This window comes from Oncorhynchus gorbuscha, linkage group LG03 (assembly GCF_021184085.1).
Source record: "Oncorhynchus gorbuscha isolate QuinsamMale2020 ecotype Even-year linkage group LG03, OgorEven_v1.0, whole genome shotgun sequence".
Taxonomy (NCBI): Eukaryota; Metazoa; Chordata; class Actinopteri; order Salmoniformes; family Salmonidae; genus Oncorhynchus; species Oncorhynchus gorbuscha.
In genome coordinates this window covers 103524097-103537539 of record NC_060175.1, presented here as the reverse complement: position 1 = coordinate 103537539, position 13443 = coordinate 103524097, and the positions used below count along the sequence as shown (strand labels likewise).

The 13443-nt window shown below is 45.3% G+C and overlaps 1 protein-coding gene across 1 annotated transcript in view; it reads left to right on the top strand.

Annotated features, from left to right (window-relative positions):
• LOC124023545 (nociceptin receptor-like) overlaps positions 1-12706 on the top strand; it is a 70858-nt gene extending 58152 nt beyond the window's left edge. The window contains exon 3 of the mRNA XM_046337929.1: positions 10278-12706. Coding sequence (XP_046193885.1) covers positions 10278-10804 — 527 coding nt within the window. The 3' untranslated portion in view covers positions 10805-12706. The remainder of the gene's footprint in view (positions 1-10277) is intronic.
• The last annotated feature ends 737 nt before the right edge of the window (positions 12707-13443 follow it).

The window sequence follows — 13443 nt, the reverse complement described above, 5'->3', positions numbered from 1 at the left end:
GAGAGGCACAGAGAGAGGCACAGAGAGAGAGTGAGAGAGAGAGACAGAGAGAGAGAGAGAGAGAGGGTGGGAAATGGAGAGGCAGTAGTGAGAGAGGGAGAGAGAGAGAGGCACAGAGAGAGGCACAGAGAGAGAGAGAGAGAGAGAGAGAGAGAGAGAGAGAGAGAGAGAGAGAGAGAGAGAGAGAGAGAGAGAGAGAGAGAGAGAGAGAGAGAGTGGGAAATGGAGAGGCAGTAGTGAGAGAGGGGGAGAGAGAGAGAGGCACAGAGAGAGGCACAGAGAGAGGGAGAAAGAGAGAGAGAGAGTGGGAAATGGAGAGGCAGTAGTGAGAGAGGGGAGAGAGAGAGAGGCACAGAGAGAGGCACAGAGAGAGGGAGAGAGAGAGAGAGAGAGAGAGAGAGAGAGGGAAATGGAGAGGCAGTAGTGAGAGAGGGGGAGAGAGAGAGAGGCACAGAGAGAGGCACAGAGAGAGGGAGAGAGAGAGAGAGAGAGAGAGAGGGAAATGGAGAGGCAGTAGTGAGAGAGGGGAGAGAGAGAGAGAGAGCACAGAGAGAGGCACAGAGAGAGAGTGAGAGAGAGAGACAGAGAGAGAGAGAGAGAGAGGGTGGGAAATGGAGAGGCAGTAGTGAGAGAGGGGAGAGAGAGAGAGAGGCACAGAGAGAGGCACAGAGAGAGGGAGAGAGAGAGAGAGAGAGAGAGAGAGAGAGAGAGAGAGAGAGAGAGAGAGAGAGAGAGAGAGAGAGAGAGAGAGAGAGAGTGGGAAATGGAGAGGCAGTAGTGAGAGAGGGGGAGAGAGAGAGAGGCACAGAGAGAGGCACAGAGAGGGAGAAAGAGAGAGAGAGAGTGGGAAATGGAGAGGCAGTAGTGAGAGAGGGGGAGAGAGAGAGGCACAGAGAGAGGCACAGAGAGAGGGAGAGAGAGAGAGAGAGAGAGAGAGAGAGAGTGGGAAATGGAGAGGCAGTAGTGAGAGAGGGGGAGAGAGAGAGAGGCACAGAGAGAGCACAGAGAGAGGGAGAGAGAGAGAGAGAGAGAGAGTGGGAAATGGAGAGGCAGTAGTGAGAGAGGGGAGAGAGAGAGAGCACAGAGAGAGGCACAGAGAGAGGGAGAGAGAGAGAGAGAGAGAGAGAGAGAGAGAGAGAGAGAGAGAGAGAGGGAAATGGAGAGGCAGTAGTGAGAGAGGGGGAGAGAGAGAGAGGCACAGAGAGAGGCACAGAGAGAGGGAGAGAGAGAGAGAGAGAGAGAGAGAGTGGGAAATGGAGAGGCAGTAGTGAGAGAGGGGGAGAGAGAGAGAGGCACAGAGAGAGGCACAGAGAGAGGGAGAGAGAGAGAGAGAGAGAGAGTGGGAAATGGAGAGGCAGTAGTGAGAGAGGGGGAGAGAGAGAGGCACAGAGAGAGGCACAGAGAGAGGAGAGAGAGAGAGAGAGAGAGAGAGAGAGAGAGAGAGAGAGAGAGAGAGAGAGACAGAGAGAGAGAGAGAGAGAGAGAGAGAGAGAGTGGGAAATGGAGAGGCAGTAGTGAGAGAGGGGGAGAGAGAGAGAGGCACAGAGAGAGGCAGCACTGTAGTGCTGTAATGTGATCTCTCTATAATCTGTAGACCCTGTAGACCCAGTACCTGCAGGGCTCATAGAGAACTCATTAATGATTCACAAGCATATTTTAAGACAATGAATTAAACATCAGACTGTTAGAAGTACCAGTTTGAGGAAGCATTGCTTCACAGCTATTTTCAGGTCTCTTCAGGCTCTTGCTGGGTCACTCAAGGGCATTCTTGTCCTGAAGCCACTCCTGCATTGTCTTGGCTGAGTGCTTAGGGTCTTTGTCCTGTTAGAAGGTGAATCTTCACCTCAGTCTGAGGTCGTGAGCGCTCTGGAGCAGGTTTTCATCAAGGATGTCTCTGTACTTTGCTCTGTTTATCTTTCCCTCGATCCTGACTAGTCTCCCAGTCCCTGCCGCTGAAAAAAAAATCCCCACAGCTGCTGATGCTGCCACCACCATGCTTCACCGTACGGATGGTGCCAGGTTCCCTCCAGAAGTGACGCTTGGCATTCAGGCCAAAGAGTACAATCTTGGTTTCATCAGACCAGAAAATCTTGTTTCTCATGGTTTGAGAGTCTTTAGGTGCCTTTTGGCAAACTCTAAGCGGGGTCGTCATGTGCCTTTTACTGAGGAGTGGCTTCCGTCTGGCCACTCTACCATAAAGGCCTGATTGGTGGAGTGCTGCAGAGATGGTTGTCCTTCTGGAAGGTTCTCTCATCTCCACAGAGGAACTCTAGAGTTCTGTCAGAGTGACCATTGTGTTTTTGGTCATCTCCCTGACCAAAGCTCTTCTCCCCGATCGCTCAGTTTGCCTGGGCGGCCAGCTCTAGGAAGAGTCTTGGTGTTTCCAAACTTCTTCCATTTAAGAATGATGGAGGCCACTGTGTTCTTGGGACCTTCAATGCTGCAGAAATGTTTTGGTACCCTTCCCCAGATCTGTGCCTCGACACAATCCTGTCTCGGAGCTCTACAGACAATTCCTTCGACCTCACGGCTTTGTTTTTGCTTTGACATGCACTGTCAACTGTGGGATCTTATTTCATCAGGTGTGTGCCTTCCAAATCATGTCCAATGAATTGAATTTATCACAGCTGGACTCTAATCAAGTTGTTGAAACATCTCAAGGACGATCAATGGAAACAGAATGCAGCTGATCTCAATTTAGTCTCATAGCAAAGGGTCTGAGTACTTATGTAAATAAGGTATTTCTGTTTTTGCTTTGTCATTATTGTGTGTAGATTTCTGAGGGATGATCAACTATAGAATAAGTCTTTAATGTAAAATGTGGAAAAAGTCGACAGGTCTTGTGTGCTTTCCCGAAAGCTCTGTGTCTGTGGCGGCAGGGTAGCCTTGTGGTTAGAGTGTTGGACTAGTAACTGGAAGGTTGTAAGGTCAAACTCCCGAGCTGACAAGGTACAAGTCTGTCGTTCTGCCCCTGAACAGGCAGTTAACCCACTGTTCCTAGGCCGTCATTGAAAATAAATGAGATATGAAGATGAGATAACAATAAGAATTTGTTCTTTTAACTGACTTGCCTAGTTAAATAAAGGTAAAATTAATAATATTTATATTTTTTAAATCTGCTTATTAATTGTAGCGTTTTGGACTTCGAAACGCTTTTAAACATTGTGTGTTTGAGCTCTAGTCTGTGAGTCAGAATGGTTTTAGCTACAAACTATTTTTATGACCCAAAAGACTCCCAAACAAGTACAGTACATGTTTTGCTCTGTGACATCATCACAATTCACACAAGAGTCGTTAGAACAGGGTTCCTGGGGACTATAGGGTGCCATTTGGGATGCAGACAAGCTTTCTGTCTGTCCCAAGGGGGACATGTTTTAGTTTGGGGGTGGGGATGGGGGTACTTGGCACTACACAGATGATTCAAAATTTAACTAACCATCAAGCGTTGATCATTGGAATCAGCTGTGTAGTGTTAGGGCCAAAAACCAAAATGTGCACCCCTTGGAGAGAGGGGAGGGTGAGGAGGGGAGGGGTGGAAGAGAGGAGGAGAGGAGGGTTGGGAGAGAGGAGGGGAAGAGGGGGTGGGAAAGAGGAGGCGAGGAGGGGAGGAGGAGGTGGGAGAGGGGAAGGAGAGGAGGGGGTGGAAGAGTGGAGGGGAGGAGGGGGTGGGAGAGAGGAGGAGAGGAGGGGAGGTGGGGAGGGAGGGAGAGGGGAGGGGAGGAGGGGGTAGGAGAGGGTAGGAGGGGAGGAGGAGGTGGGAGACTACTAGACTACTGTTATAACCCCTCACACTAGACTACTGTTATAACCCCTAGACTACTGTTATAACCCCTAGACTACTGTTATAACCCCTCACACTAGACTGTTGTTATAACCCCTCACACTAGACTACTGTTATAACCCCTATAAAACTGTTATAACCCCTCACACTAGACTACTGTTATAACCCCTCACACTAGACTACTGTTATAACCCCTAGACTACTGTTATAACCCCTCACACTAGACTACTGTTATAACCCCTCACACTAGACTACTGTTATAACCCCTCACACTAGACTACTGGTATAACCCCTCACACTAGAATACTGTTATAACCCCTAGACTACTGTTATAACCCCTCACACTAGACTACTGTTATAACCCCTCACACTAGACTACTGTTATAACCCCTCACACTAGACTACTGTTATAACCCCTAGACTACTGTTATAACCCGTAGACTACTGTTATAACCCCTCGACTACTGTTACAACCCGTAGACTACTGTTATAACCCCTCACACTAGACTACTGTTATAACCCTTAGACTACTGTTATAACAACTCACACTAGTCTACTGTTATAACCCCTCACACTAGACTACTGTTATAACCCCTCACACTAGACTACTGTTATAACCCCTCACACTAGACTACTGTTATAACCCCTCACACTAGACTACTGTTATAACCCCTCACACTAGACTACTGTTATAACCCCTCACACTAGACTACTGTTATAACCCCTCACACTAGACTACTGTTATAACCCCTCACACTAGACTACTGTTATAACCCCTCACACTAGACTACTGATATAACCCCTAGACTACTGTTATAACCCCTCACACTAGACTACTGTTATAACCCCTCACACTAGACTACTGTTATAACCCCTATTATTTACTAGACTACTGTTATAACCCCTAGACTACTGTTATAACCCCTCACACTAGACTAATGTTATAACCCCTCACACTAGACTACTGTTATAACCCCTCACACTAGACTACTGTTATAACCCCTCACACTAGACTACTGTTATAACCCCTCACACTAGACTACTGTTATAACCCCCCTCACACTAGACTACTGTTATAACCCCTAGACTACTGTTATAACCCCTCACACTAGACTACTGTTATAACCCCTAGACTAGACTACTGACTTATAACCCCTCACACTAGACTACTGTTATAACCCCTCACACTAGACTACTGTTATAACCCCTACTGTTATAACCCCTCACTAGACTACTGTTATAACCCCTCACACTAGACTACTGTTATAACCCCTCACACTAGACTACTGTTATAACCCCTCACAACTAGACTACTGTTATAACCCCTCACACTAGACTACTGTTATAACCCCTCACACTAGACTACTGTTATAACCCCTCACACTAGACTACTGTTATAACCCCTCCCACTAGACTACTGGTATAACCCCTCCCACTAGACTACTGTTATAACCCCTAGACTACTGTTATAACCCCTCACACTAGACTACTGTTATAACCCCTCACACTAGACTACTGATATAACCCCTAGACTACTGTTATAACCCCTAGACTACTGTTATAACCCCTAGACTACTGTTATAACCCCTAGATTACTGATATAACCCCTCACACTAGACTACTGTTATAACCCCTCACACTAGACTACTGTTATAACCCCACACTAGACTACTGTTATAACCCCTCACATTACTGTTATAACCCCTCACACTAGACTACTGTTATAACCCCTCACACTGGTGTCACAATAGAGATAAAATACAATTATTGTCTCATCTTTTAACTAAATGCAAACTTTTAACTTCCAAAATATAAGTATATATCTAACAGTGTGATGACAACATTCTGATGGAATGGCTCATCCTGCACATGGTAAAACCCCAGAATGCATTGAGTGAATGTTGGGAAAAGATCTTGGTACCTTTCTATACAAAGCAATGTGAATGCAAATAGGACTCGGACCACAAAACAGGTGAAGTGATCTGGCAAAAGAGTTGAGTCCTCATTCAAAGGGAACGGAGTTCTTTTGACTTTTTTTACCCCTAGAGTTCACTTTAAAAAGAGGACTTAGAGAGAACGCCAGTGTGCAAAGCTGTCATCAAGGCAAAGTTCCCTTTACTGTTGAATGATATATGAATGGTCGTTGTTTTTGTTACAAAGTGATTTTCAGTGTTTACCTTTTCATAAAGATGTGAAATTGGAAATATACTATTCTCGACCTAGACTAATATCTAGACCTAGAGAGAATGCCAAGAGTGTGCAAAGCTGTCATCAAGGCAAATGGTGGCTGCATTGAAGAATCTCAAATATAAAATATATTTAGATTTGTTTAACACTTTTTTTGGTTACTACATGATTCCATATGTGTTATTTCATAGTTCCGATGTCTTCACTATTATTCTACAATGTAGAAAATAGTTTTAAAAAATAAAGAAAACTCTTGAATATGTTGAGTTCAGCAAATAACAAAGAGAGACTCCTTGTCACAGATTGAAATTGAAGTGGATCGAACTTGCCACTGGGATCTATTTTAGCGAGCAGAGGGACACAAGCCGAGGTATCGACAGGGACAGGGAGAGAAGCTATACAGTGACACTGGTTACATCCGCAATCCATTTTCAACTTTTTTTGTCACCGTCAAACGACAAGGGAGCATTGATCGCAGTGTGAAAATGATCGCGCTAGCTAGCTACTGAAGCTAGCTATTCAGTATGATAAGTTAACTAGCTAATAATACAGTACTATTGTTTTTATAATTGTCTAAATATATTTACTAAAGTGAATCGGTTCTTCCACTGCCTCTATATTCTGAGTGCTTAGAAAAAAAGCGAAATAATGGGAAATCGTCCTGAATAGTTTTTCGGTGGCAGCAAAACACAGCCAGCCATGTGGACGATTGGGGGACACAGGGCAACAAATTAGCTAGCTACTGTAGCAAGTACGGAAGGTTTTTTAGGGACAAACAGACAGGCTTTGTACTGTACTGCAACAAGGCAAGGCTACATGATGAACAGTAAGGGACAGAGAGCCCTGGGGGACTCCTGTTGTAACTGCAGCGGAGTCTGAGATGTGACCGTTGAGGTTAGTGAGGTGTAGGGTTGTTGTTTCCTACTGCTAGGCAGGAACAGGACGTCCCATTGATCCAGCTGTCAGGAGAGGCACTTTACTGGAATAGATGTGAGGATTAATCCCAAAATAGCACCCTGTTCCTTATGTGGTTCTCTACTTTTGACATAGGGCTCTGGTCAAAAGTAGTGCACTAAATAGGGACTAGGGTGCCATTTTGGGACAACGCTAGCGTGCTCATAATAATCCTAAAGGGTAAGAAGACATTTCGGTTCGGATGAGCTCTTAGATCTACAGAGTGGGAAGACATGTTTAATGTCATGTGGTTATGTCCCAAATGAAACCCTATTCCCTATTTAGTGCACTACTTTTGACAATGGCACTAAAGTAGTGCACAATATAGAGAATAGGGTTCAGTTTGGGATGCATCCTAGATAAAAGCTTTGAACTGGATTTGTGAGCATCTTCATAATCACCCCAGAGAGAGAGAGATGGAGAGAGAGAGACACACACACAGAGACACAGAGAGAGAGGGAGAGAGAGAGACACACAGAGACACAGAGAGAGAGAGAGAGAGAGAGAGAGAGAGAGAGAGACACAGAGACACAGAGAGAGAGAGAGAGAGAGAGAGACACAGAGAGAGAGAGAGAGAGAGAGACACAGAGAGAGAGAGAGACACAGAGAGAGACACACAGAGACACAGAGAGAGAGAGAGAGAGAGAGAGAGAGAGAGAGAGAGAGAGAGAGAGAGAGAGAGAGAGAGAGAGAGAGAGAGAGAGAGACAGAGAGAGACAGAGAGAGAGAGAGAGAGAGAGAGAGAGAGAGAGAGAGAGAGAGAGAGAGAGAGAAACACACAGAGAGAGAGACACAGAGAGACAGAGAAAGACACATAGAGAGAGAGAGACACACACAGAGACACAGAGAGAGAGGGAGAGAGAGAGAGTGAGAGAGAGACAGAGACAGAGAGAGAGAGAGACACACAGAGAGAGAGAGAGAGAGAGAGAGAGAGAGAGAGAGAGAGAGAGAGAGACAGAGAGAGAGAGAGAGAGAGAGAGAGAGAGAGAGAGAGAGAGAGAGAGAGAGAGAGAGAGAGAGAGAGAGAGAGAGAGAGAGAGAGAGACAGAGACAGAGACACAGAGACACAGAGACACAGAGAGACAGAGAGAGAGGATGTTTCTTCTTCACACCAGTGAGTTCTTTAAAAAAATATTAACTTAGAAATCATCTTTTGAAGTTGATTTGATTCAGGCTCCCTTCAGGATGCCAAGTCAGGGTTCGTAAATGTTATATATATATATATATCCCCTGAACTGAATTGTGTTTTGTATTACAGAGCTATAGGGCTGTCAAGAGTTCTCAGCTGCTTGGGTTTAGAGGCAGTTTTAAAAGGGAGGCTGTCAGAAAAGGCAAAGCAAATGTCACTGTCAAAGTGATTATACCCTGAGGAAGGAAAAGAAAATCAGAATTAAAAGCTTGTGGACAGTTCTTCAACCTCAAGGTGTTGCGTTTTGAGTGTATTTTTGGATTGTGTTCTGTAATTTATTCATATGTTGATTTGTTTATTTTGTGAGTGAAAATAATAATAATAATAATAATAAGACATCAACAACAGAAGATATAATGACTCCCTTGGTCCTATGTACTAAACCCTTGGTCCTATGTACTAAACCCTTGGTCCTATGTACTAATCCCTTGGTCCTATGTACTAAACCCTTGGTCCTATGTACTAAACCCTTGGTCCTATGTGCTAAACCCTTGGTCCTATGTACTAAACCCGTGGTCCTATGTACTAAACCCTTGGTCCTATGTACTAAACCCTTGGACCTATGTACTAAACCCTTGGTCCTATGTACTAAACCCTTGGTCCTATGTACTAAACCCTTGGTCCTATGTACTAAACCCTTGGTCCTATGTACTAAACCCTTGGTCCTATAAACCCTTGGTCCTATGTACTAATCCCTTGGTCCTATGTACTAAACCCTTGGTCCTATGTACTAAACCCTTGGTCCTATGTACTAAACCCTTGGTCCTATGTACTAAACCCTTGGTCCTATGTACTAAACCCTTGGTCCTATGTACTAAACCCTTGGTCCTATGTGCTAAACCCTTGGTCCTATGTACTAAACCCTTGGTCCTATGTACTAAACCCTTGGTCCTATGTACTAAACCCTTGGTCCTATGTGCTAAACCCTTGGTCCTATGTACTAAACCCTTGGTCCTATGTACTAAACCCTTGGTCCTATGTACTAAACCCTTGGTCCTATGTACTAAACCCCTTGGTCCTATGTACTAAACCCTTGGTCCTATGTACTAAACCCTTGGTCCTATGGTCCTATGTACTAAACCCTTGGTCCTATGTACTAAACCCTTGGTCCTATGTACTAAACCCTTGGTCCTATGTGCTAAACCCTTGGTCCTATGTACTAAACCCTTGGTCCTATGTACTAAACCCTTGGTCCTATGTACTAATCCCTTGGTCGTATGTACTAAACCCTTGGTCCTATGTACTAAACCCTTGGTCCTATGTACTAATCCCTTGGTCGTATGTACTAAACCCTTGGTCCTATGTACTAAACCCTTGGTCCTATGTACTAAACCCGTGGTCCTATGTACTAATCCCTTGGTCCTATAAACCCTTGGTCCTATGTGCTAAACCCTTGGACCTATGTACTAATCCCTTGGTCCTATGTACTAAACCCTTGGTCCTATGTACTAATCCCTTGGTCCTATGTACTAAACCCTTGGTCCTATGTACTAAACCCTTGGTCATATGTACTAAACCCTTGGTCCTATGTACTAATCCCTTGGTCCTATGTACTAAACCCTTGGTCCTATGTACTAATCCCTTGGTCCTATGTACTAATCCCTTGGTCCTATGTGGAAAACACTTGGTCCTATGTGCTAAACCCTTGGTCCTATGTGGAAAACACTTGGTCCTATGTACTAATCCCTTGGTCCTATGTACTAATCCCTTGGTCCTATGTGCTAAACCCTTGGTCCTAGGTGCTAAACCCTTGGTCCTAGGTGTGTGTACAGGATGTGGGGTTGGGAGCCGAACACACATTTCTGTTGGACATTTGTAGATATTGGACAATGGTTTTCTTCTGTGTCCTGTCCCTGTAGGTGTGGTGTCCTAACCCCTACAGTAACGCTAACCTATGTCCTAACCCTTAACCCTTGTCTCCTAACCCCTACCGCTACAATAACCCTAACCTATGTCCTAACCCTTAACCCTCGTGTCCTAACCCTTGTTTCCTAACCCCTACCCTATGTCCTAACCTTTAACCCTTGTGTCCTAACCCCTACCCTATGTCCTAACCCTTAACCCTTGTGTCCTAACCCTTAACCCTTGTGTCCTAACCCCAACCTAATGACCTAACCCTTAACCCTTGTGTCCTAACCCCTAACATATGCCCTGTCCTCCTCCTAGGTGTAGAGTGTATCGTAGTCCTCCCAGACCCTCGTAGCTACTGGGACCCGGTGTTCGGCACCTGCGTCTTCCTCTTTTCCTTCCTCATCCCAGTGGCCATCATCAGCATCTGCTACAGCCTGATGGTGAAGCGCCTTCGCAGCGTCCGCATCCTGTCCGGCTCCAAGGAGAAGGACCGCAACCTGCACCGCATCACTCGCATGGTCCTGGTCGTCGTGGCAGCCTTCGTGGTCTGTTGGACCCCAGTCCAGATCATGGCTCTGGCCCAGTCATTGGGCTTCAACCTGAGTAGCCTCCTCACCATGGCCCTAATGCACTTCTGTATCGCGCTGGGCTACGTCAACAGCAGTCTCAACCCAGTCCTCTACGCCTTCCTGGACGAGAACTTCAAGAGGTGCTTCAGGGAGTTCTGCCACCCGGGTCCGTTCCGCCTGGACAGCCGGCAGCAGTCGGGTCGGATGAGGAGCATCGCCCGCGAGGTGGCTTACAATTGCAAGACGGCGGATGGGAATACAAATCCTGCATGACTAGGCGTGGAGCTGCCCATGGTCTGCCAGGAACCCCAGAACAACCACCACCAAAGGACAGGGAACTCCAACATGGAGCTCACCCAGATCACTACCCTCTAGCAGGATGACGGCCCCCTGGGCTGGGGCCAAACGGGGAAAGGCCAAGGAAGAGGACCGGAGGTGGCCCGAGGCAGGGGCACTGTCCGAATGGCCTGGTTGGGGCCAGATCTGGGCCGGAGCTGTTTGGAGGCCTAACAGTAGGGTTAGGTAGTCTAACGGACCTTCTACTCGGGACTAAGGGGCTTCTCTGTGTCTTTAGGGAACATGGATGTTATTAACATGTATGTCATGTTGTCTTTATTTAATTGGTTAAATCATTTTCAAGACGATTAAGTTCAGAGTTTAGGTCTATGTGCTTCATGGACAATTTACGCGAATGTCAACAGTTTTTTGCTCACACTTATCTCAAACTCTGAGTCTGTTGATTGGTTGATTAATTATGTTGTCGTGGTCATTTTTTAAATGTTTGTTTTATAGATGCTTTTTTGTTTGTTTCTACGCTGTAGGTAATTACATTAAATGGATGTTATTAGTTTATTTCTGTTTTATTTTGTTCGAGAGAAACAATTTGTCTGATTCCATGGCCTTAAATACCAAACAAAGTATGTATAAATACTATCCACTATCCTGGGATAAAGAGGGTCAGTTCTTGATGGTGCTGTACTGTAACGTTCCTTGTTTGTTTTGTATCACCTTGCAGGTGTTGTGTAGGAACGGACAACACATCACAACAGAGACTTTTTTCATTGTTACGATGAAATAATCGCAGATGATGATGCTGCCTGATGCTCCGTGTTTTTCTGCTTGTCGTCCTGTAAAAAATGAAGCAAATATATTTTGTACTATTATTTGTTTGAATCCAGGCTATATCACATCTGGCCGTGATTGGGAGTCCCACAGAACGGTGCACAATTGGCCCAGCGTCGTTTGGATGGTGTAGGCCGTCATTGTAAATAAGAATTTGTTCATAACTGACTTGCCGAGTTAAATAAAAAAATAATTAAAAATTACTCTAGATACGTAACACGGTGTTACCCTGGATACGTAACGCGGTGTTACCCTGGATACGTAACACGGTGTTACCCTGGATACTTAACACGGTGTTACCCTGGATACGTAACACGGTGTTACCCTGGATACGTAACGCAGTGTTACCCTGGATACGTAACACGGTGCTACCCTGGATACGTAACGCGGTGTTACCCTGGATACGTAACACGGTGTTACCCTGGATACGTAACACGGTGCTACCCTGGATACGTAACGCAGTGTTACCCTGGATACGTAACACGGTGTTACCCTGGATACGTAACACGGTGTTACCCTGGATACGTAACACGGTGTTACCCTGGATACGTAACACGGTGTTACCCAGGATACGTAACACGGTGCTACCCTGGATACGTAACGCGGTGTTACCCTGGATACGTAACACGGTGCTACCCTGGATACGTGACACGGTGTTACCCTGGATACGTAACACGGTGTTACCCTGGATACGTAACACGGTGTTACCCTGGATACGTAACACGGTGTTACCCAGGATACGTAACACGGTGCTACCCTGGATACGTAACGCGGTGTTACCCTGGATACGTAACACGGTGCTACCCTGGATACGTAACGCGGTGTTACCCTGGATACATAACACGGTGTTACCCTGGATACGTAACACGGTGCTACCCTGGATACGTAACGCGGTGTTACCCTGGATACATAACACGGTGTTACCCTGGATACGTAACACGGTTTTCTTCTATATGCCTTCAGAAAGTATTCACACCCCTTTGCCTTTTCCACACGTTGTTGTTGTGTTACAGCCTGAATTTAAAATTAAATTGAGATTGTTTTGTCACAAGACCCCGTAGTGTCAAAGTGGAATTATGTTTTTTGAATATAAAAAAACTGGGATAAAAAAAAACGATTAAAAAAGAAAAGCTGAAACTTCAATAAGTTTTCAACCGTTTTGTAATGTGCTCAAAAAGGAACATAATAAGTTGCATGGACTCACTCTGTGTGCAGTAATAGTATTTAACATGATTTTTTGAATCACTACCTCGTCTTTGTACCCAACACATATAACTACAGTATCTGTCCCTCAGTCGAGCAGTGAGTTTCAAACACAGATTCAACCAGAGAGGTTTCCTAAAGTGTCGCGAAGACGGGCACCTATTGGTAGAAATATAATATTCCTTAGAGCATGGTGTATCAATACACCCAGTCACTACAACGATACGTCCGTACTTCCTAACTCAGTTGGTAGATGGGTACAAATAAAAACAGCAGACATTGAATATCCCTTTGTACATGGTGAAGATATTCATTATACATTGGAGGATGGTGTACCAATACACCCAGTCACTACAAATATACAGGCGTCCTTCCTAACTCAGTTGGTGGAAAGGAAGGAAACCACTCAGGGATTTCACCATGAAGCCAATGGTGACTTTAAAACAGTTACAGAGTTTAATGGCTGTGATTGGAGAAAACTGAGGATGGGATCAACAACATTCTAGTTTCTCCACAAAACTAACCTGTACAGAAGGAAGTCTGTACAGAATAAAATATTCCAAAATATGCATCCTGTTTGCAACAAG